Genomic DNA, 25,091 nt, shown 5'->3' on the forward strand with positions numbered 1-25,091 from the left:
AGATTAACAGCCCAAAGATCTTCTAGTGAAATCTATTGCTCTACTCTGCTCCCATACACCCTGCACCTTCCACGGTGTCCATCTACCAGTCAGCCCTGGCCTGCCGTGACCTGTGCCCATCTGCGGCCCCTTCCCTGTCCCTGCGTGGCTGTTGGTTTTTTTCCACTGCTGAGCACTGCAGGGCAAAGTCAAAAGACTGGCCCTGTTTAGTCGCCTAGAGACTCACGCTTTCTCACCTCCGCCGGCCCTCGCCGCTGCTCAGAAGCTGTTTATACCAGGTGGTTCACCCACCACATTCCTCACAGCCACTGTCTTCCCTGCTGAAGGGCTCAGTCCTGGTCCACCCTCTCCCTACCGCTACCGCTGAAAGCATCCAAGAGAACACCCTGTCCACTGTCTTAAGGGCAAAGTGACAGCTGCCTGATGAAGCCTTGCTGTGAGGCCCACCTCATTTCCTCAGAATGTCCTGTCGTCTCCACCTTCCCTGGGGAAGAGTCCTCTATCCTTTCCAAGTCTCACCTCTCAGCTGTCATCAGCCCCCTCAAGGTGTACATCCTATCCTAACAGTTTCGCCCCTCTCTGTTGCACCTTCAGACTCTTTAGGGAGAAGAGAGATTCTTCATCTAACTCCACCCCTGGTGTGTTCTCATTCTGGCTCCTCTAAGACAGCACTTCTCAAACTTTAAAGTGGAGGCAACTCATGTGGGGACCATGTTAAAATGCAGATTCTGATCGAGTCGGTGTGAGATGCGGCCTAAGACGCCACAGAAGCCTCTGGGCGAGGCTGTTATTACTGGTCCATGGATCACACTTTTGACAGCAGGCTTCTAAGGACAGTGGTTCTCAAAGTGTGGTCCCCGGACCTGCAGCATCAGCACCACCGTCAGTCAGGGCTTGTTAGAAATGCCAATTATTGGGCCTCGCCTCAGATCTATGGAATCCAAAACTCTGGGCAGGGGTGGGGTGGAGGTGGCTAGGAATCTGTGTTTTAACAAGTTCTCCAGGTGATTCTAGCACATGCTGAAGTTGGGGAGTTCCATCTGGACTGCGACTTTGCATGTGAAGTGTCAAGTGAGGCAGCATGGGAGTTCTCCGATTCTCAAGGTGTACTTTGCAGATGCTCAGCTTTAGAATCACCTGGGGTGATTAAAAAAAAAAGATACTACTTTGACTTTCTAGACCTAATGAATCAGAATTTGAGAGTGAGGCCCTGAAACCTGTATTTTTAACAGGACCATGGGTGACTTTTTAGATAGAGGAAAGTTTGAGGGTTCTAATTTAGTGGAAGAGCTATCCATTGGCACTGGAGTCAGAAAGACCTGGGTCTGAATCCTGATTCTGGTACTTGCTGTGTGACTTTGGGGAACTCTCAACTTCTCTGAGCCTCAGTTTGCTTGCATAGAATGAGAATACCAGTGGCCTCCTAAGGGTTGGTGTGGGGTATAAATTAGATAATATATGTGCAGCTCCTCATAGGTAGAAGATAGTTCTCTCACTCCTACCTTCCCTTTGCTAAATAAAGGCTTCCTGGGGAGGAGCCAGGAAAACAAACCCAGAGCACCCTAGATGTGGGAAGGATTGCACAGTCTAGTCCCCTGCTACTCCACTACCCTCGCTCATCCGGAGACCGGCAGCATCCACGTTACCGGGGAGCCTGTTAGAAAATGCAAATGGGCCCACCCAGACCTACTACATCTAAGGCACACTAACGTTTGAAAATCACTGTCTAGCCCATCTCTAGGTAGAACACACGCAAGGTTCATGATACTGCTAAGCACTATAGCACACCCCCTGGCTAGGGGATCCAGAGCCCTTGGTTCTCATGCCAGCCCTATGAAGGAGGTAGGGGCAGGGATTATTACCGTGAGGCACAGAGAAGCCAAGTAACTTACTCCCTTCCCACATCCTATGGCTGAGCCAGAACTGCAAACAGGTTTCTCAAAACCTACCCAGGACTCCTCACTTGATCAGTGGCTTCCCAACCCTCCGAGGCTGCGGACTCTTACTGCCTTTTCTGTCCCGCCCCTGCCTTCCCCACCCCTGTTCTGGTATAACGAGGCGTCTAGTAGTGGGTACACATGGAGCAAGCCCACCATAACCTATTATTAGGGAGCCCCTTGGTCCCTGAGAGCTCACGATTTCACTAAGCCCAGACGCATCGCCTTGCACAACGCCACGTCAGCATCCCTTCAAGAGGACCGGCTTCCTTTCCCGGGCACAGGGAACACCCAGGTGTGAAGAAACAAGCAGCTACCTCCACACCGCTCCGGTAGAGGTTCTTGGAGACCTTAGAGCCCCGGGAGCAGAAAGTCAAGAAGACGAGGCCCTCTCCCAACCAAGTGCCCAGAGCACGACCAGCAGTTCATCTTTTCTTCCCAGCACCTCAGATACGTCAATCGTGGTGTCCGCCACACCCAGTGTCCCTTTTCGGCTGGAAGTGCACAGCCCAAAGCCTCCGCTCAGGGAAGCAGGGCTGGCTGTGGCATGTTCTTTGTGGAGAAGCAGCTCCCGCCTAGACCAGGGTGGACATCTGACCCAAAGGAGGCCCATCAGTGGGCTTGCTGGTCACCCACAGCGTGACCTGGCCAACAGGAGCAGCTGGGGGAGTGCCAGTGCCGTCTCCGCCAAAGCGGCTCCTTCCAGGTGGTGCAGAGGGACTGGCCGGTTGGTACCGAGAGAAGCAGGAGGCAGACAGATGTGCAGAGTGGGGGCTGGGGGCATGGGTCCCAGCACAGCTACCGGTCCATGCCAGACCCCAAGTGTCGGCCCGTGGGCATCCTCATAGCACAGCCCCTCTTCTTAGTGCACACCTCAGGTTGCCTGAGAATTCTCAGCCTGTACTTGCCCACTGCTGCCTAGTGGCTCCCCCAGGCTGGTGGCAAGTTGTTTCAGCTACAGGGCTGGGAGGAAGACGATGTGCCCTGCTGCTTGCCACCTCCTAGTTTTTGTCTTCTAGATGCAGAGCATCTAAGAGGCAGAGGATAACTTTTGTATTGGACAAAATTTTGTGTTTGTTTTAAAAATCTCCGCCTCGGACTTCCCTGGTGGCGCAGTGGTTAAGAATCTACCTGCCAGGCTTCCCTGGTGGCGCAGTGGTTGAGAATCTGCCTGCTAATGCAGGGGACACAGGTTCGAGCCCTGGTCTGGGAGGATCCCACATGCCGCACAGCAACTAGGCCCGTGAGCCACAACTACTGAGCCTGCGCGTCTGGAGCCTGTGCTCTGCAACAAGAGAGGCCGCAATAGTGAGAGGCCCGCACACCGCGATGAAGAGTGGCCTCCGCTTGCCACAACTAGAGAAAGCCCTCGCACAGAAACGAAGACCCAACACAGCAAAAATAAATAAATAAATAACTAAAAAAAAACTCCTACCCCCAACATCTTAAAAAAAAAAAAAAAGAAAGAATCCACCTGCCACTGCAGGGGACACGGGTTCGATCCCTGGACCAGGAAGATCCCACATGCCGCGGAGCAATTAATACCATGAGCCACGATTACTGAGCCCGCACTACTAAAGCCCGTGCTCCGCAACAAGGGAAGCCACCGCAGTGAGAAGCCCAGGCACCGCAACGAAGAATAGCCCCCACTCGCTGCAACTAGAGAAAGCCCACACGCAACAACAAAGACCCAACGCAGCCATAAATAAATAATTTTAAAAAAATCTCCGCCTCCATACCAGCAGTGCCAGGCATAAAGTAGCAATGCCATTAGTGGCATCCCCCTGCCCCAGAGAGCAGGAGGAGGGGGTGCCCATGGCTCAAGAGTAGTGGCATGTGTCCTGCTGCCTTAACACCTCACAGACGATGACAAGAAAACTCAGTTAAGTGACAGTGCCAGGCCCTGACACACCTATGACGGTGCTGCCCTAACTATACCAGTGGCCTCTGGCTCTTCCTGTGTCCTTGGCTGTGTAGCCTCTGCTCCTTCAGCAGCAACCCCCAGTGACTGCCAGGCCACACCCAGAGTCCTGGAGCACAGTAACAGGGCTGCCGTCAGAGAACTGGAGGACAGGGAGGCCCTGCTTTAGGTACTGGGGCTGGGGACAGAGGGACAGGGCAGGGGAGACGGCACTGGCACTCCCTCAGCTCCTAAGATACCTCACTGTGGGGACGAGCTTACTGCCCCAGTCCACAGTGGAGGGCCTGTGAAGACCGTGGAAAGAAGGGAACAGGACACGTCCAGGGGAATGGCACTCCTTCCCATCACTGTCTGCCTCCAAAGAAAACCCTGGAAAGCATGGAGGGAGTGCAGCTCAAGAAACAGAGTGGCTTGAGGACACGGGGAGGGGGATGGGGAGGGGTGGGCTGGGACAAGGTGAGAGAGTGGCATGGACATATATACACTACCAAATATAGAATGGATGGTTGGTGGGAAGCAGCTGCATAGCACAGGGAGATCAGCTCCGTGCTTTGTGACCACCTAGAGGGGTGGGATAGGGAGGGTGGGAGGGAGACGCAAGAGGGAGGAGATATGGGGATATATGTATACATATGGCTGATTCACTTTGTTATACAGCAGAAGCTAAAGCACCATTGTAGAGCAATTATACTCCAATAAAGATGTTGAAAAAAACAAAAAAGAAGAAACAGAGTGGTGAGGTCATTAAGAACACAATTGTGAGGTCAGAGTTTGGTTCCAATCCTGCCTTTACCACTAATTGCCTGTGTGATCCTGGGAAAGCTACTTAACTTCTCTTTGCCTTTTAGTTTCCTCACCTGTAAAACGGGGATGGCAATCCCTGATGTCAGAGAATTTTTTAGGGATTATGAGATAAGCTATAAAACCCATAACACAGAGCCTGGCACAAAGAGCTTTATTAAATCTTAGCTGAAAAAGTTATCTCCTATGGGGGGGATGAGATTAGGGTCACGGCTTGGGGAACAGAAAAAGCTCTAGAAAGTAGGAAGGAGCTCATGTCAGGAAGAGGAAGCAGAGTGGTGCCGAGAGGGGAGACAGCCACGCTAAGCTGGAGTGTTTGAACAAAACGTGAAAATGCCGCCCACCGTGGGAGCCACACGGCCCCCAGAGTCTGGCTGCAACCTAAATTCTGGCAAAGCCAGGTGTGCCTGTTGGTGAGCCAGCACCTCATGGGTTAATGTCAGGTGCCAGCTTGCCCGCCCGCCCAGTGCCACGTGCTTCAAGTGGAAACAGGAGTCTTCTGGGTGCCAAATGTTATCACCGTGATCAACCGCAGCCCAGAGGCCCGGCAGCCAGCGTGACCTGAGCCTTTCCATCAGCAAGGAGACGCCACCACAGGAACAACTTAATACATCTGAAACCCAAGGCAGATACCCAATCCCTGGAGCCATGTTGGCTCCGGTTACCAAGCTCAAGTCCCAGGAAGGACCCCAGCCCCTCCCCCCGCAGGAAACCAGCAAGTACGGGACAGGACGCGTGGAGCTTACATGGGATGTGGCAGGAGGTCACCCCGAGCAACCCCAAAACAAACTGTCGGGAAAGGCAGATCCTGCAGGGAGGTGGCTGCCTGACTTTGCCACCCCAAACAAGGCACCAGCGTAATCCCTTGCCCTCAGTAAGAGAGGAAACCATTTCCCCGCCGGCTGAGGGACAAGGGAGGGGAAGAACAGGGAGAGGAAGAAGACAGGAGAGCTAAGAGACAAAGCTCAAGAGAAGAGTCCAGGCACAAGTGTGCCTCACACCAGTCAGGTGAGGGGCGGGGGAGAGGGTCTTTGCCCCAAGCCTGCCACTTACTGCATCGCCCTTCCTCCCTTCTGTCTGGGAACCCTTAGCCTCACTGTTTGTGGGGCCGCATGCCACTGACTTCCTCTTACCCAGCTCCGGAATGACTGTCCCTCATGCTGGCCTGGTTCAGGGGAAAAGGTGCCCCCAGGCTCTCTGAGCACATGCATGAGGCAGCATTCACACCATCTTGCTCTGGGAGCAATGGGAAGCAGGGCCTTTGGCAGACAGAATCCTGATCCTCTAACTCCAAGGCCATGATTTAACCTGAGGTCAAAGGCCCTGATTCAGATGTCCACCCACAAGAAAGACTGGCGATCTCAGAATGATATTCCCTCTCTTTTCTTTTTTAAGACACAAACAGATGCAGTGCACGTGGTGATACGGGGAACAACTCTCTAGACTACTACCTTCGCATCAGATCTTGAAGGGAGAGTCTTTGGAGACCCTGGACCCAGGAACCCAGGGGCTGTTATCACGCAGAAGGGTTTCCCAGTCAAACGTGGACTCCTGTGATGCTGAGAGGAATGCATGCCCCAGTGCCTGAGCCCTAGGATCTCCTACTCCAGAGTCCTGGAGGGTCACTTCAGCAGCCTGGCTGAGCCGATGGGCATCATCTGACACCAGCAGTGACCCTGAGCAACAGGCAATATTGACCTTAGTGTAAGACACTGACCTGTCACCTCTGCATTCACCAAAGAGGACCCGACTCGCGCAGCGATCACGGGAGCCACTTCCTTGCTCCGTGCTATGTCTGAGCTTCTCCTATAGCGTGTATCTGAGCAGGAAAGCTAAAAGCTACAGGAGACTGTTCACCCCTTACAAAACGCTCCCCTTCTTCTCCCCTCTTCTCACAGTTCCAAACTGTACATGAGTACACAGTGAGTTTCTCATTGTCTGTGAGACCCAAGAAACCAATACTACTTGCAACTTCCCTCAGGGAAGAGCAAAAGTTCTCTAGGAAATGTACGCACGCCTTCATCCATTCATTCATAACAAACTATTACTGACTGCCTACCATGTGCCAGGAGCTAAGCTAGGTACTTGAAGACACAGCTGCAAATAATACAGAAAGATCCTTGTCTTCAGAGAGCTTCTATTCTAGTGCGGAAGACAGATAATAATTAAGTAAACTAGTAATTTCAGAGAGTGCTAAGTATTGAGGCAAAAGCAGAATAATGGAGTAGAGGATGAGGACACCCGGGCACAAGCTGCTTTAGAATGGCTGGTCAGAGAAGATCTTTTAAAGGAGGTGACATCTGAGCTGAGGACTAAATGACAAGAAGGTACCAGCAGGGGGAAGATCTGAAGGATCAGGGCCCCAGGCAGGAACACATTTCAGTCAAACTTGTAGTTCCTCAGAAGAGAAAAAAAAGAGGGGCCACATTATTCTTTCCTCTGTGATAAAAGAGGGAAAGCTCAGCAAGGCCCTGCCCTTCTCTGGGCTCTCCTGGGGACCCACCGTCATCACGCACGTGTGCGTACACATTCATGGACATAGAAACACACATTCATGGACATAGAAACTTGTCTGGAGGCTCTAACTGAAGAATGTACCAAGAAACTTCTCAAACACTTGCAAGGCCGACTTGGAGACTCCTCGCCCCCCACTTTATGATGAGATCTCTACACAGACTGGCTCACGTATGTAAAGCACACCATCCCTGTGCAGAGTAGGTGTTCGGGAAACATCGGTCCCCTTGCCCTTCCCACGGCTGCATGCACAGACCTCCGGAGGGCCTCCGGGCTGTGTGCCACGCACTCCAGCTAACCCCGTCCTGCTCCCCTCCAGCAGACCCTTGACCTGGGCCTTGCTCCCTCAGCCGGCTGCTGAGTGGTCCGTGGGTACCGCTGAGGCAGCCAAGACCTGCCAGGCTTCTGACCACTCACTCCTCCGCCCTCCGCAGAGCCTCTTCTGGGCTGGGCCATGTTGACAGGCGGCAGAAGGTTCCAGGAGGAAGAGACTGGAGCCTGGAGCCCCAGGAGCAAACATCTGGGAGGGAACAGGCCCTCTCGATGCATCTGCCCTCGCTCGGAGCCCAAAGAGCAAACTCCCAGCAAGGCTCTAGCTGAACTTAAGCTGGTGCGACCACGGCCAGGCAGAAGAGTAGCAGCCCCGAGTCCTGAGCTGTTTTCCACACACCCCGCCCCCAGCCCCGTCCCCTGGGGCACCCTGCTTAGTCTTCAAGGCCTCACTCAAATGTCACTTCCTCCGTGAAGCCTTCACCAACGATGCAGGAGGAATTGATCACTCCTGTGTGATTCCAAAGCATTCTGACGTGGTTCCTGCATAAACTCTGCTTGTCTGTTCGGATCCCTGACTCCTCAACAGCTCTGTGAGCTCCCAGAGGGCACAACAGCATCTCGCTCATCTCGCAGTCTCATTGCCTGGCAGAAGGCAGATACTCAGTGTATATTATTCAACAAAACTGAATCAATGAAAGAAAAAAATGAACGAGTAGGTGTGTGAGGGAATAAGTGAGTGAATGAATGAAGCCAGAACATTCCAGTAGAAAAGATCCGTGGAGAGAAAATTTTAATCAGAGAAGAGGGATCAGAGAATGACCCATATTTTGAAGCCAACTGTCGGCTCTCTCTTTGGATCATGGGGCCCCAGTCACAGAGTTCCCCGTAAATATGTTATCAAAATAGTAACATGAAGGCAACACTCAGATCTCATCCTCAAAGGTGCCCCGGCCAGACTCCTCAATCACGGCCCCAGACTGTCCCCCAGAGGGTCATGTCGAGGAAGCAGACTCAGCCAACAGCAGTGGCACAACGGTGCCTCCAGCCCAGGGCCCTCAGATGGGGTGAGGGAGGCACACGTCCTCTCCCCTTTGGCTCCCAGGAGAGAGGTTCTGCTTGGCAGCCGCAGATGGGCCTTCTGGGGTGAGTAAGGGCATGCCGAATGCAGTTTGGGGAAAGTGGAGGAGAGGAGACGGTTCACGTTAGGGTCACCTGCATGCAAGACGTGAGCCTCACTTCCCTGGGGCCTCGGTTTTCCTCGTTATAAAATCGGGCCAATGATTAGTTCTTTCTTCCTCAGTGGGAGGGATTAAATGTCCAGGAAACTCTGTGGTCCTCTTGACAAAGCACATTGCCCAGGGCAGAACAGCCAAGGAGAGGTCAGAGCCCTGTGCAGAAAATTGGCACTTTTACAGGGAAACAGGCGCAAATATTAGATTACAGAAAAAGGCACTCTGAGACGAGGTGGCAATCAGGGTAGAAGAGTAATAGCCAAATATCGACTTTCATGTTATAAAGCTCATCACCAAGCTGTCTGGGAAGCAGGGAGGAGGAGAAGAGGAGGAAGAAGCAGGAACCAGGGTGCTCGAAGCTGTGGGTGAGTCTGCAGAGTTGTGCAGGTGGCACAGGTGCACAGAGCAGCTGAAATGAGGGCTTCTGAGCCCTTCTCGGGGATCACGTCCTCGGGGCAGGGGTGTGCGCAGCAGGGCCGGAGGCAGGGTGACACCTGGCTGAGGTCAGAGCCTTGAGGCAGAGCCGTCCTCTCCGGTCACGGCTCTCCCCACTCCTCCGCCTCTGCACATCCTCGCCAACTCACTCTTCCTTCTCAGCCCCGGCACTGTCAGGGCAAGGGGGGAAACAGCACCAAAGCGGAAATGAAACCCAGAGTCTACTCATGTGCTCCCCAGGAAGGGCAGCTGGCACCCTGGTTCCCATGTTGTTCACTGCTGTCCCCGCAGCTCCTTGTCTGGCTCAGAGCGGCGGGTGCTCTGCAGAGTGCCCGGATGACCAAATGCACGACTGATGGACAGGATGACCTCAAAGCACATATCGACAGTTTGTTCATCTCCAACTTTCTTATGAGCTAGGGATAATCATAATACAATGAGAGCAGCTGCCTTTTTTTTTTTTTTTTTCTGAGAGCTCTGCCAAGTGCTTTGTATCTATTAGCCTCTGTAGTCTTCACAAAGACCATTAAGGAAGATTCTGTTACTATCTTCCATTTACAGATGTGGAAATTAAGGGCAGAGACGTTAAGTGTCTGTAAGGCCACGGCAAATCTTAGGCATGTGGTCTGCGCTCCTTCTATTCTACTCAGCTTCTCACCTCCCCTTCCTTTCTGCAGGCCTCCCAACACGGTGGGGAACACAGACCCACCGGACCCTCCCGCGGTGTACACAGCATGTATACACAGTGCCTTGCGGTCTGGGGGCCCGCAGACCTCAGGACCACGGTGCCCAAGCGTCGGCCCCCATGTTTGTTAGGCCACTGGACTGCAGGCTATTGATCTCTCCCCCCTGGTCCTTCCCCAGCCCACTCCCCCATCTTCAGTTACTCACGAGCCCTTTCCCCAGGCAAGGAGAGCCAGTTCAAAGAGAACTTCCTGAGAAAGCTGCTACTGCAGCAGCAAACCCAGCCTGAGGAACCGAGCCTGAAGCCACAGCCGTTCAACCAGTGAAGCCGGAAAATTATAGGCCGAAGCCTCCTAGAAGCCCAGAAGGTGGCCTTTAAGACAAAAAGGTCCCCAGGACAGGGACAGAGATGACAGGGTCTCAGGGAAGACCAAGGACTGGGGGGAGAAAACCAACTCACGGGCAGTCCCTACAGCTTGCATGAGTGGCTGACACGTGGCCGCCACACAGAAAGGAAATCAAAGGTCCCCTGCATGTCGATGTCCACTAGGATGGGAAATCATCTCCCCGCTGGGCAGGCAGCGCCAGCCACACGAGGCCCTCTCAGGTTTGAACTACTCGCTGCTTCCGGAGGGAAACAAGAACAGGGGATTGCGTGGAGTTTGGTGTTGGTGCCACAGGAGGGGGAGGGGTGGAAGAGAGAGAAGGGACGAGCTGAGAGGGTCCTACGTGCCCACATACTACCACTGGTCTCCCCTGACTGGTCTCCCTGCCCCAAGGCCTAAGCCCCTCTCCCAGCCGACATCCTAAGTGCCACCTTCATCCTGCCGTCCCCCTGCTCGAGAAACCCTTGACGCCATTGCGAAGGCTGGAGTTCCAGCTCCTCAGCCAGGCCCTCAGTGACCTCTGCCCTCGTTTGTTCATTAGTTTAACATTTATGGAGAGCGTGCCTGGCCCTGTTCTGGGACTACGAAAACAAAGAGGAATGAGGTTTGGTCTGACCCTCAAGGCACGTGAAGTATAGTTTGGGAGACAGAGAGATAAACAGAGGAATGTTCTCCTCCCCTAAAACTCCCTTCTGTTCCAGCCAGACTGCCCAGAGTTCCATGAACACCCACTGAATTCCCACCTCTGTCGTCTCTGCTCCCGTCACTCCATCTGCTCCTACCCCTACAGGAACTGAGATGCAGCCCACACTGCAAGCCCTCTCTCCAGCCTTCCCTCCTCCCTGAGCCTCCCTGCCGCTTCCGTCCACACGGCCCCTCTCCGTGACCTCCTCCATCTAGTGCTTTGTGTAGCATTAGCACTCACGCACAGGCCCCTCACCATTCACGGGCTGCCTCAGACAAGTCTTGCGTGGTTATTTAGCTGCTGATACCGAATGTGATACCTTCATTGCTAGGAACAATAAGGATCATCATCCATCCCCTACATTTGAAGAGTACTTCACAAGTGCTTGCAAAGAGATTCTCTAATTGTGGCCAAGGCTCTTTTTCGCCTGTGTTGCTTCCCCAACTAGATCACAGGCTTCTGTGGGCAGGAAAAGGTGGACTGCAATCTGTCTCTAACATGCCTGGCACGGTACTTTGTAGTGAATGTTTAATTAATTGGCTTAACAGGTGAAGAAACAGCAGAAAACATCACGGTGCTGACTGCCCGCCTCTGCACGGGCCCCTTCAGGGTCAGCACAGCTGCATGGGAAATAAATGCCGTTGGCCCGGACCCAGCTCAGGGCCACCTGCCCACCTGCTGACCAGAAAGAAGAGGGGCGGTCAGTGCCTCCACCTACCTGGGAGGTCTCCTCACTGCCCCCTGCAGGCCCATTTCTGGAATGTCACATGCTCTTACAGTAAGTGGCCCAAACAGTGAATCACAAATTGACATGATCCAAGAATCTGAACTCTGTCTTGGTAGTCATTGGTGAATCGCCCCGTTTTCCCTATTCCACAGAAGCAGCTCTGGGAAACGTGCAGAGATCAATGTCCATGATCAGGTCGCAGCGCCAAGCCCAGATACAGGACACACATTTTTTGTTTTTGTTTTTTTTTTTGGAATGGATAAATTAATGAATAGGACTTGGTAGTACCCATTTTCTTGGCTCCTTGATTTGTCTCCTGGCTGCCCCTTCCATCTCCCTGGGGAACTTTTTGTATCCCAGAAGGGAAAGCTTTTCTTGACCATCCAACTCTTCTCCTAAGTCTTAGTTGCAGCCAAAAACACGCCTAAGACAAGGCAGAGTCACAAGTGCTGTGGAAAGCTTTAAACCGGAAAGCATTTAAGAAACCCAGTGGGGCAGATTTTTAAAGGCTGTTGTGAAGAAAGGCAGGTTTCTTTCTCTTTCATGGAATCTAAACTCCTAAAAAGTCCTCTCTATCCTGGGTAAAGGTGGACCCAGCCATCAGTGCAGAGAAAGTGCTAACCTGCTGCCCTTTGTCCTCAAGCCTGCAACCTGTCCTCACATCCCATCTGGTTCCTCAGCCATTCCCAGGCACTCCCCCAATATCTCCTCTTCCCTGAGCCTTCCCCAGAGGCCTGCAGCCCTCCCTTGGTCTCCAGACCTGTCCCATCCCTGAGATGTGTCTCATTCAAACAGCGGCCCAGTCCAAGCTCCAGGGCCTCCTAGGAGCTAGCTTTACAGCTCCCCTGAGGAAGATGAATGCATCTATCTGTCCCCTGACCCTGAGCCCCTTGAAGATAGTGAAGCAAAGAGAGAATGAGACCCCAGGAGCTCAGTGATGATGACAACGGTAATAGCAGCAGTCTTTTACAAACATTATCTCATTTAATCCTTCCAACAGCTGGGCAGGTAGGAACAGTTATCATTCCCATTCTACAGATGAGAAACTAAAGCTCAGAAGCTTAAGTGATATTCAAGGTCACGCTGCCCCAAAGAGAGGTTTCCAGGTCTGTCTGACAACAAAGCCTGCCTCTGAACCATGAGGCTCTTGTCCTCCCGGCTCTACCTGCTCCCTCTTTTCTCTTGGCAAGGAGTCTGTGTGGGGAGGAAGAGCGGAAGTCTCAAGTGGAAGCCTAGTCTGGGGCCCTTCCTGACAGGAGAGGGGACCTGGGCAGTGCTGAAGCCACTCCAGGGCATCACTCAGGGAACCCATTAGATGTGAGTGGAATGCCCTCCACTCAGACCTCTCAGAGGAGGAGGCCACTCAGGGTCCAAGAGGGGACTCTCAGAGGGCAGGCCACCCACTCCTATGGACCAGTGAGCCCATAACAGTCCTGTCCGGGATGTCACAAGGCCTCGTCCCTCTAAGCACAGGCTCCAGCGTTGCCAGAGCAAAGAGATCTACTCTAAGGTGAGTCCTGCCTGCTTTCTGACCCCCCTTGCCTGGCAAGTAATCCTCCTGGTCCTTAGCCGCCTTCAAGACAAATGCTTCAGCTGGCTGCTTTTCGGAAGCTGGCTAGTAAATGCCCCCTTCACCGGCACATGGGCTCTTACCTTGTCCATGCCCTCCTCGCAGGTGTCCCACCTTGTGGCTTCCCTCCACAACTGTGCCCTGTCAAGTCAATCCCTTCCTCCTCTCTTCCCCCTCCTGGCTCCACACTGGGTCGCCCCTGGACTGAGGGTACCCAGTAACTCAGAACTCGGCTCCCCCCACAGTGAACCCCTGTCCCCGAGCACAAGCTTTTTTTCCCCCTCCCCCTCTGCACCTGAGGTTGGGGGGATGTCATATCGGTGGCTTTGATTCTCGCTGCCCCAGCTTAGGGTACCCAGGCCTACGCCACCCTGTTATCTCGGCTTCTACGGGGAGGCTCCCCAGCGTGAGGCCCGAGCGCCTTCCATAGTCACGGACAGCAGCAGGGAGCCTGTCACCTCCAGGAACCCAGGCTTAAATCCCCAGCCGGTGGCCCCTCACCCCGGGACTCATCCCCTCGTTCTCGCCTCCCACGACACCGCCGCTAGCCGGAGGGGCGGACCCTTGTTCCCGGGCCGGGGAAGGGGCAGGGGCCGCCCCGACAAGGGGCGGCGGCGGGGAGGGTGGGGCGCCCCCGGCCACCGCCCCTTACCGATGGTGGAGATGTGCGAGGAGTGGAACTCGTTGTCGGTGAAGCGACACAGCAGGCAGGTCTTGCCTACCCCGGAGTCCCCGATCAGCAGCAACCGGAACAGCACATCGTACTGCTTCGCCATGGCTGGGCCGGCGGGCCGGCGGGCGAGCGGGCGGGCGGGCGGCGGGCTCAGCCCCGCTCGCCCCGGGCCATCGCGGCGCGCGCCCGCCCGAGAACTGCGCCGGCGGCGAGAAGGAAGCGGGGCCGGTCCGCGCCGCCTCGCCGCCGTTCGCTCGCTCGGTGCCGGGAAGCGTGTGCGGCGGGAGCGCGGTGGGAGGAGAGAGCCGGCCCCCGCCCGCCCCTTCCCCTGCGCCGCCGCCGCCGCCACCGCCCGGAGAGGGGGCGGGGAACGCGCGCTTGGGAGGAGACCCCTAGGCGGGGGGAGCGAGGGCGGTGCGCGCTCCCCGCCCCGAGGGTGCGCAGCCCGGGGAGGGACCCGCCCGGGAGGGACCCGCCCCCCTCCCGCCCCCCTCCCGCCCTCTTTACGCCGGGATCCGGGACAGATCGGTGGCGGGGTGGGGAACGTTTTTGTTTACCTGCAGACCTTCTGCATGGGGGAGTTGGAATGAGCTCCCACCCAGCTCACCTCTACCAAACTCGGCTTTCGGATCTCGTCCCTTCTCTCCAAATAGCATGCCGAACCTGGCCCTGCCAGCTCCAACCCAGCGGAGCGCCCCGCCCCTGCGGAAGCCTACTGGGCGGGGGGAGGGGGCAGTGGTTGGTCCTCACCTAGGCTCACCCTTGGGTCGGAAGGCCTTGATCTGGATCGCGATTCAAGCACCGGTCTACTCTGGAAGTCGCGGTCTCCAGGAACCCTGGGGAGTTATTGCTAGAATTCTCCCTGTCTGCCATCTGGCTTCTCCATAACCTTGTGTGACTGTGACCTCCCTCCAACCGCGCTCCCCCCCATCCCATTTAAACAGGGAAAATGTCTGCTGACCTCCTTCACCAGGCTGAAAATATAGCTGATCGTAAAAACATTTCCAGATGCACAATCCTTTGGAAGTGTTGTGCAAGCAAGTCTCTGTTTTGGATCTAAGCTGCTTAGGGTCGGTGCTCAGGATGCCAATACATTATTTCAGCCCACTGAGTATTTCTGCTGGTGCACACCAATGGCACCAAACAATGAATGGGCCTCTTTCAAGACCTAATTTACTATCACTGAATGTGTTAGCACAAGAGAGAGGCAAATAAATGCTCTCTGGGGTCTAGAAAATTGCCTATTCCTGAGAATAAGTTTTAAGGGAGAACAAGTCTAGCTCATTAAATCTTTAAAAAGTGATGGAAAAGTGTGTGTGTTTGTTTTCAGGCTGAGTATTGGATGGAGAATGCATTTTTCAGTAGTGGGTCAAGGAAAGCAGTAAGTCCATTCACTTTGCTTGAAGAGCTATATTTCAGGCAAAGTGTATACATTTATAATAAAGAGGGAAAAATCCTGAACCTGATAGTTACTTTGATGGCATTAAAAGCCAAGGAAACCAATCCTGTGGATTCCACTAAGATTTCCAGGTGTGTTTCCCTTCACGGCTTTACACTGGGATTCAGGTGCATGCCGCAGGCTCTGGAGTCGGGCCCACTTGGGTTCCAGTCCCAGCTCCTCCACTCACCAGCTGTGCAGTCTTGAGCATGTTACTGAACCCCAGTACTCATTAAGTGCTGAGGGACAGAAATCACCCCGCAGTGATTTCCCTATGCATATGTGGGTGGTAAGTATTTCCCACAGATGGTCAGGGGTGTTTTCAAGGGACTCCCGCCATCCTGCTGTGATTTTCATCCACAGCACCATACACAGCTGGCCAGGGTGCAGGTTCAGCTCAGCCCACCCCCCTTTGGGCACTGCAGCTGCTTTACCATCGATCGGCACTGTAATGGTCAATACTCTCCACAGGCCTCCTTACTGGGACCATTAGTGGCTCTCTGCTTGCTTCTGTCAGGGGAACAGCAAAGAAGACGCAACCTGAGGTAAGTTCCTAGTCCAAGAAGGAACTTCGCTTTAAAGGAAATGACTTTCCCTAGGTAAGACAGGAAAGGGAGTGCGGTTTCCTGAACAAATCCGGGGAAATGAGTGCTCAGACTTATAAAAAATGGAAGAGACTTCATCATACTAGACTTCAAATCCAGTAGCTTACATTGCTTAAAAAACCAAAACAAAAGCAAAAACGGAATAGTCTAGAGACCCAAGCTTCTAGTTTTTTCATCCTGGCTTGGCTACTTTCAAAGCCATCATAGAGAGATATTCTCTCTTTCCTTTCCTGTGTGTGTGTGTGCACGTGGCCCTGGAGAAGCTGAGATTTGGGGACAATGTTAGCAAAAGAACTACATAAACTAGTGGAAACAACAAAGTTTGCTTTAACTAGCGTCTTTGTAAAGGAAATACTTAATTTTGCCCCCTTACCTTACTCACTCAGTGGGACCTTTTGGCGTCCTCCCCAGTGGAGGTCAGCTTGGACTGGAGCAGTCTTTAGTAGAGCTGGGAGCCGTCCGAGGAATGGTTGCTGGATGTCTCTCCCACAAGAAGGCTCCAAGAATCAGTCTCTCAAGTATGTTATACTGATTCTTTTACCAGGGAGACAAGTGCCTGCCCTGCTCCCTGCCACCCACAGCCTAGGCACACTGAGCATGCTCCCTGTTTAAACAGCCAGCAAGGGCACCACTGTGGGATCTGCTGTAACAACAGCTAAATTAACTGGAGAAATGCTCCAACAGGCAGCCCACTGCCAAGACTCAACAGAGTTGGACCGTGGGACTCCTCATTAGCAAAACGCTATGCTTCTTCCAGACTCACATTCGGGTTTCCAACTCTGGGTGACTGTAAGTACTGTGCTCACCTAGCAGAAGGATTTCTTCCTTATCTCAGGATTGGAAGAAACAGATGGAACCCCGCACACCCTGATTATCTCAATACAGTATTGTCTTCCATTCACATCCTTTTTCTTTTCTATCTCTGATAAATAAAGGAAGAGACTCTGAAATGACGAGGAAAGAGGGGAGAGGGCAAGCTTTTGAGCCAAGTGCATATACACCTATACCCGCTCTGAGGTTGCCTTGTAGACAGCAGGGAAGGAGGGGCTCTGTGACACTGGGGTAGGGAAGATGAAACTATGGGACACTCAGCAGGGGTGGGGAGAGTTGACCCTGTGGTGATAAGTTAGCAAACTTCAAAAATACTGTTTGGAAAGAGTGGTAATAATACACATCTGGAAGATGTTGAAATATTTGTCCAGAAAATCATTTTGAATCTATTTTACCACTTGTCCAGTGGAGTAAAACACTGAAGATCTCTAGGTTAATTGAAACTTTTAACTTTCTAGGGAGGGCCTAAAAAGTTAAAAATCTCAATTTCAACAGCCTAGGGAGGGCTGCCCTAGGCATCAACCGCCTGCTGACAGGGAGGGGAAGAGAGGAAATAGAGGGTGAGTAGGAGGTTGCAGAGGGCCAGGCCTGCATATGGTGGACATCACTTTTGCTCACGTTACATTGGCCAGAACTCAGTCAGAAGGCCCTGCCTACATGCAAGGGGGACTGATGGGCTGTCACTTCCCAGCTGCAATGCCCCCTCTGGAAAGGGATCAGACCTCTAGTGAACAGCCAGCATTCCTGCCACATAAAAAGAAGGCTGGGGTGGCTTCCAACCCTGACTGTGTATCAGCATCACAGCTTTAAAAAATACACGTGCCTGGGATCCAGCCCCAGAGATTCTGATTGGGTAAGGCCTGCACTGACACCCAGGAGAATCTGTATTTTTAAAGGCACAGACTAGGTTGAGGGTCACTGGTTGGCTCTGGAGTGTACACGTCTAGCATTGCCTCTCAACAGTTTTAAAAATCATTTCTCCTGGGCTTCCCTGGTGGCGCAGTGGTTAAGAACCCGCCTGCCAATGCAGGGGACATGGGTTTGATCCCTGGCCTGGGAAGATCCCACGTGCCGCGGAACAACTAAGCCCATGTGCCGCAACTATGGAGCCTGCGCTCTAGAGCCCGTGAGCCACAACTACTGAAGGCCATGTGCCTAGATCCCGTGCTCCGCAGCAAGAGAAGCCACCTCAATGGGAAGCCCACTCATCACAGCGAAGAGTTGCCCCCGCTCGCCACAACTAGAGAAAGCCCGCGCACAGCAATGAAGACCCAACACAGCCAAAAATAAAAACAAATAAATAAATTAAAAAATCATTTCTCCGATTTCTCAATGTGAACAATGCTTTTTAATCGGCTTCAATTTTGTATGTGCCGGTAAAATAGTTTTCACCACAGTAAACCCCAAGCAGGATTAAAAGGCAATACTTTTGTACAGGTTTTCAGTAGTAGAATCTATGTAATGATTAGTAATATATAATGATTAATTTTATATCAATATTTGACACAGTAAAAGAATGCAGGTATGTGTAATTGATGATACATTGCTTTCTGAGAAGCTCATAGTTGTTCTCTGTGCCATAAAATCGTTGTTCAGAAAGCTGTTCTTTTTGGAGTGATTTGAAACTTTTTTTCCCTCAGGGCTCCCCTTCTGAAATTTCACAGAGTAGTAGGTGCAGGCATCTGCTGGGGTGACGTTGCTGATACAGATGGAAAATCTCGGATGGAATAGAGACCAGACAGAGGTTAGAGAGAACAAGGAGGAGGGAGGTGGGCTGACATGGAACGGTGACTGTAATAATCATTCATTGAAGTAAGCAAGAGGTAGGATGCTGTGAACAGGAAGGTCCCCTCCTCCCGCCCTCCCTTCCTTCCTTCCTTTTTTTATTGAAGTATAATTGATGTATAACATTCTATTGGCTTCAGGTGCACAGCAAAATAATTCAGTATTTGTGTACATTGTGTGTGCTACAGGAGATAAGAATGAAAATAGAATTTCACAATTTCCACATTCTAATGTAATTATTTAAAAATCTTTACCAGAGAATATTTACTCTATTGAAACTATTACTAAACACAAGTGTTATATATTAAAAGACCATCTTTGGGAATTCCCTGGCAGTCCAGTGGTTAGGACTCCGGGCTTCCACTGCAGGCGGCCCAGGTTCGATCCCTGGTCAGGGAAGTAAGATCCCACAAGCCGCACAGTGCTGCCAAAAAAAAAAAAAAAAAAAAGCCATCTTCATTATTCCTTTCCTATTTTCTCCCACTACATTGTGTGTGTGTATTATGTCTTATTTTATGTCTATCTCTATTTATTATTTTATACTTATATTTTGTGTGTTTACTGTACTTATATGTATACAGTTTCTGTATTTATTAGCTAGTAAGTTCCTGAAGGGTAAGGCTAGTATTATGTTCATTGTCATCGTCTTCTACAGTGTGTTACACAAACAAGCACTCAAATGTTTATTACAGCGACTGGAAGTCATCTGAGTCATTTAACTTCTTCTGTGCCTATTATGTGCCAGAGAATAAGTGACGAACAACACAAAATACAGCCTTCCCTGAGAGCTTACAGTCTAGTGGGAAGAAGACAGGCAGTAAACAAAATAAATACATAAGGTGTAAAGTCTGTCAGCTGGTGGTAAGTGCTGCGGAGAAAAAGAAAGCAGGGGAGTGGGACAGAGTATTAAAATCTGAGTAAAGACTTCAAGAAATGAGAGGGCAGGCCCTGTCTACATGGGGGACGGGCAGAGCATTGCTGGGGAGGGGACAGCAAGCATGACCGCTGGGAGGCTGGCACATGCCTAGGGTGGACACGGGACAGCCGGAGGCCAGTGTGGTGGACAGAGTGAACAAGCTGGCAAGTGCAAGGAGAAAAGACCAGGTCATGGGGCCTTCTAGGCCAGGGTAAGGACCTTGCGGTTGACTCTGAGATGACAAGAGGGCTTCAAGTGAGGGGTTCATTTGCTTATATTGAAGAAGTTCAGTCTGGCTTTTGAGTTTGTATTAGGCTATAGGAGGACAAGAGTGGAAACAGGGAACATAGTTAAGAGATGAGTGTGAGAATCCAAGTGACAGATGGTGGTGGCGCGGACCAGGACCTCAGAAGTGGAATTGGTAAGCAGAGGTTAAATTCTGGATGTATTTTCACCAAGATTATGAGAGAGTGGAAGAGAGCCATCAAGGATGGCTCCAAGGTATTTGGAGGAAAGTGGGAGGATGGAGTTAACTGAGGGGGGAAGGCTGAGGGCATGGATTTGGAAGAGATACCAGCAGCTCTGTTGTGGACACACTTACCACACTAAGACCCCTACATACGAACCTTCAAGTTGTGAACTTTCAAAGACGCGAACGTGCATTCGCATGTCCAATCACGTATTAGTTCACGTGTCTGGTGTACATTGCCACGTGCAGCTTGCCCTCCATCTCCTATTGCTGACGATCCTTCAGCTCTACCATCTTCCACCTCCTCTCCCTCCTCCAGTCAGTAACTCTTCCTGCCTGTTCACTCGATGCCAGGCCCTGCATGCCAGCTGTTGTGCTGTACCGCTGTACTTTTCAAGGTACTGTACCGTAAGATTAAAAGTGTTTTCTTTATTTTTTGTGTTTTTTTTTATGTATTATTTGTGTGAAAAGTATTTAAACCTTTTACAGTATAGTACTATATAGCCGATTGTGTTAGGTGGGTACCCAGGCTAACGTTGTTGGACTTAACAAACACACACTCAGAACGGAACTCCTTCGTATGTAGGGGACTGATTGTATTAGATATCTAAGTGGAAATGCAAATAGGATATGAGAGATGAACTCGAGTTCAGAAGAGAGATCCAGTTTGGAGATATAAATGAGGGGGTTTTCAATCTACTGGTGGTATTTGAAATACTGGGACTGCCTGAGCTACAGGTGAGTGATTGTAGACAGAGAACCCTGAGGGACTCCAAAGTTACAGCGTGAGGGAGATGAGGAAATAGCAAAGGCCGGTGCCAGACACTACAAGAAGAAGGTATTTCAAGGGGAAGGGAATGATCAACCCCGTCACATGCTGCTAGGAGGTCAGGTAGGAAGATGAGACAAAGGCTGAGACTGGCCCTTGGATTTAGCAATTAGAAGTTTAACGGGGACTTGACATGAGCCAATGGGGAAGCCAGTTTGGAATGGGTTCAAGAGAGTGGGAGGAGAGGAATTGGAGCGACTGGTAGAGAGGGAATGGGAAATGGGGAGGTAGCTGAAGAAGGAGTGGAATCAAGAGGGTTAAAAATGTCTTTTTTTTCCCCATGAGTGGAGAAGTAGCCTGTTTGTGGGTGATGGGCATGATCAAGTACAGGAACAATTTGATGTCTTAAGAGAGTCAAGGGAGAATGGGCATGAGGGGGAGGGAGGGATTGGTCCTAGGTAAGAGCTGGGTAACACTTGTATCCAGGAGACAGGAGGGACAGGGACTGGGAAGGCAAAGTAGGAGACCACAGATGCAGGGAGAGAAGTAATTGTGGGGGAGAAAAATTAATTACCTAGCAGGATAATGGAGGAGTTCTTTCCATTTTCCAAACTCTCCAAAATATGTATTATTACATAGATTTGCAAGATATTAAAGGAAACAATCCTTGCTGACATATGGACTTGTGTGAGTAATGCAGTGAGAGCGGTTCTAAAGCTTACTCTAGAAGCTACTCTAGGGTCAGAAGTGCCCTCTAGTGGTTCATTTAGACCTTTACTTTTTTTTTCTTATTTTCTTGCTCTAGATAGAAGTGCAAAATAACACTATCCACATTTTATATTATTTTTTAAAAAAACAATTACAGTCCACAGTTTAATTTAGAAAAATATCATACACTGGGTAAAATAAACCCAAACCATCTGCGGTCCAAGCTGGAGTGACTATTAATTAATTATCATTGCTAAGACTTTCTCTTGTAAATACATCATTCTCCACCATACCACCAGTATTTATGTACATTCTGCTTCTTGAATGAGTCATTTTATTAAACTCAGAGGAAGGACAACTGGTGGGCCGCCGCTGATCCAAGGCTGAAAATTCTTTTTGATGCTCCGAAGAGTATGAATTCCTCATATTTTCCATTCCTTGTTTCACTTGATTTTGTTGTCATTGGGTTTCCTCTGCCTGGTATGTTCTCTCAACCTGGGTGGGTTAACGCATTTCCTCATGATCTTCCAGACTACCTTCAGTCTCCCCTGCTATGCAATCTCACAGTGTGCTGTTCTTCTTTCTCCCTCATGCCATTTCCCTCAACTGCAATAAAACAGTCAATTCTGTAATGATCGTTTAACGTCTGTTTCTTCTGGTAAATCACGAGACCCGTAAGGGCTGAGAATGTGTGTGTCTTGTTCACCACTCTCTCCTCAGCACTTAGTTCAGTGCCCAGCACATGAACAGACACTATCCTGCAGGAGACTCTTGCCACGGCTCCATTAACATGGTTCAGATCCCACCGTGTAGGAGATTGCGTTTCAGAAATAGAATTCTATTTCCTGAATACAATTGGCAATTGCTTTAGGTGCACCAGTAACAGATGTAATAATCTGTTACAAAACTGTTCCAGCTACTCTTTCAGTAGTTCAATTTAAATTTCTAGCTGGCCAGGCAACACTTTACAAAGAAGGCAGAATCCTTAGATATGACCCAGACCTTAACAGATCATTTTTTCCAAAATAGAACTAAGGCAAAGACAATAAGATGCCAATGCAGAGGAAATAATAATGAGACTATTTCACGTTGTACAGCCATATCTGTGACCCTAACCCACACACCTACTTATTCCCAGATTTAGAAATATTCCGGCACCTCCAGGACTTAACTCAGCAACGGTATGTCTAAAATGGACAGGGCGATAGTGTTTACCTACCTGAGGCCCGTAGGCCATCCCAGCCTCATCCTTAGACACTGGAGTCTGAGAACAGGGGAATGGCTTGTTGTGAAGGGTGGCACCACGGTCCCCTGGGTCCTGGACATGTGGTTTGGAATTTAGTGGGAACAGAGTAAAATGCTCCGAGCAGGAAGTTGGGTTTCTGTCTATCTGGAAAGTCTGTTATTATCTTATCTTCTCCCACCCCCAAAACCCTCACCCCCACTCTAGTTTAAGCTCTTGGTGTTATAATTTTGGTGCAGTCTTTTTGTTGTGGGCCCTGAAAGAGGTCCTCTTCTATTGCTTGTTCAAAGGTAGCAGGGTTTTCCTAAAATCACTACTTGAACATTTAATGGAGGCATATATGATGATTAACTCCACTCAATAGGAATTTCTTTTATTCAGAACACCTTCAGATTAAACATCAGAATGAATACAAACACACATGAGTATATTTATGGGGTGTTCTGTCAAGCTTGCTGGCCCTTCCCTCATGAGGCGCTTCCCCATGTTGTTAACACAGATGTCTCCTTGTCATCCTTCAGGTCTCGGCTTACATGTCACTTACTCAGAGAGGCTTGGCCAGACCACCCAATCTAATTAGTCCCCTCCTCGTTTACTTTCTCTCATAGACCCTGTTATTTTTCTTCATACAATTCATCACTAGTGTTCACAGATTTTTTAGTGTTCGTTCACTTAATTCTATCAATTCCATTAGGCTGTAAGGTTCTCAAGGGGGCGGGGGGACGTTGTTTGTTTTGTTCACTTTTGTATTCTTGAGGCCCAGCACGGGTGCCCGACATGTAGTAGGTGCTCTATAAAAAAAATTGCTGAATAAATGAGTGAATACTTTCTTGGTTGTTTCACTTACACTTGTCCCTTCTACTGAGTTTTAGTTCCTGCTACTGTACTGTAACCCCCAAATTGATAGGAGAGAATTGCAGTGCCACTTCCCTCCATCACTGACTACTGAGGTGGCAATTCCTTTGTGGAGAAGCTGCTGGTTTCTCTTGGGCGGTTGTCATGTACCCAAAGGTGTGCAATAATTCTGTTCATAATCGTGTGACTGAGGCAATCAGGAGAGCTGTCAGAAATGCCTTTTTAAAAGTTACCCTCGTTGGGTTCTTGGGCACCCGAAACTGTGAACTGCTGACATAAGTAAGTGAGAATGAGCAGAACGTTGAAAAGGTGTGTGTGTGGGAAATGAAATTCAGATGTACACATCCTTCCTTGCGCGCCACGAAACTGAGCCTCTTGCAGCAGCGCCTCTGCCCAATGGGGGGCGGCAGCATTCCAGCAACTCACTCCCTGAGGTTGTGTAGGCGGCAGGAGCGATTCGCGTTCAAAATCTTTTGACTCTACCCGCTCTCCGTAGCGCCTTAGCCCGTTAGAGTTTCAAGGCGCGCTGTTCTTTGACGAAGCTGAGTCCTATACACCGCCTGCTGCTTTCCAGAGCATGGCTTCTCCGAGTTCCTTCCCCTACTGTTGCCCTCCATCTTCCTCCCCTGTCTGGTCAGAGCCGCTGTACAGTCTGAGGCCCGAGCACTCGCGGGAGCGGTTGCAGGACGACTCGGTAGAAACAGTCACGTCCACGGAACAGGTGAGCTGGCTTGACTGGGCGAGGCGCCCGCGCGGGGGCTTCTGGGAGCGGGAGTCTGGTCCTCAGGGCCGCCGGGGTGCGGAACCCACCCGGGAACTACAGCTCCCACAGTGCTCCGCGGCGCCCCCCCACCTCTGGGACGCTCCCGGCGCCCAGGCTTGGGCTGGAGAGTGGAATGCTTGTGGGGCCGGTTGGGGAGGGGTCGTTGTCAAGGTTGGAGGGAGAGGACAGTACCTGGGCCCCCTCTGCCTTAGGGAGCGGAGGGAATCTTGTTCTGTGCCTGCAGGACTGAAGCAGCCCGGGTGGGTCGGACAGCCCACTCCATTTTGCCAGACATCGGGAGGTTCTCGTATGGATAATGCACTTTCCCCACCCTGCATTATAGTTTTGGGACATAGAGGGGAAAAGAAGTGGCCAGACTGCGGTCATGCCATTCCATGATGTTTAATTTATGACCCACAGTGCCAGGTTTGACGCCTGCCTCGTGGCGGGACATTTTAGTAGCCATTCAATCATTTGAGCACCAGCAGGGTGTTGGTCACAATGTCGAACAATGGAAATGCAAAGAAATAAAACAGCCCCTGATCAGGAGCATGGCACAGCCTGGTTGGGGAAGACGGAGAGGAAAACAGCACAGTTTGGGAAGTGCTGTAATAAGAGTGTGAATTTTGTACTACTTGCCATTCACTGAGGCCTCGAAGTAGATGGGACCTATCACTTTGAAACGTGTTTGCGGAATGAGTAGTGAATTATAGTTTTGTTTTTCTTCTCGTTCCTCAATTGGAATTGGTCCCAAGTTAGTTATTGTGGAAATGGTTACCCATCTGTCACTAGGAGAAGTGATCAGAATGATCTTTTTTTAGCACTAACAAGTAAGCATCAGGCTGCCTACTAAAATAAGATCTCTTAGTAA

The 25,091-nt window shown here is 51.0% G+C and overlaps 2 protein-coding genes across 4 annotated transcripts in view; one reads left to right on the forward strand and one right to left on the reverse strand.

The window, feature by feature from the left end:
* Nucleotides 1-14,270, reverse strand: part of RAB15 (RAB15, member RAS oncogene family) — a 30,119-nt gene extending 15,849 nt beyond the window's left edge. For 2 of the 3 annotated variants that reach the window (XR_004348496.1, XM_032622986.1), the window contains exon 1: nt 13,818-14,266. Coding sequence is in view for 2 of the 3 variants with exons in the window: in XM_032622986.1 (XP_032478877.1) it covers nt 13,818-13,941 (124 nt within the window). In the remaining variant the exon portion in view is untranslated. Of the gene's footprint in view, nt 1-13,817 lie in introns of all 3 variants that reach the window. The other variant, XM_032622985.1, reaches the window with a different exon arrangement.
* A 9,687-nt stretch (nt 14,271-23,957) lies between these two features.
* Nucleotides 23,958-25,091, forward strand: part of FNTB (farnesyltransferase, CAAX box, beta) — an 85,078-nt gene continuing 83,944 nt past the window's right edge. Inside the window, exon 1 of the mRNA XM_032622984.1 lies at nt 23,958-24,178. Coding sequence (XP_032478875.1) covers nt 24,035-24,178 — 144 coding nt within the window. The 5' untranslated portion in view covers nt 23,958-24,034. The remainder of the gene's footprint in view (nt 24,179-25,091) is intronic.

Source organism: Phocoena sinus, chromosome 2, assembly GCF_008692025.1.
Source record: "Phocoena sinus isolate mPhoSin1 chromosome 2, mPhoSin1.pri, whole genome shotgun sequence".
NCBI classification, from domain to species: Eukaryota; Metazoa; Chordata; class Mammalia; order Artiodactyla; family Phocoenidae; genus Phocoena; species Phocoena sinus.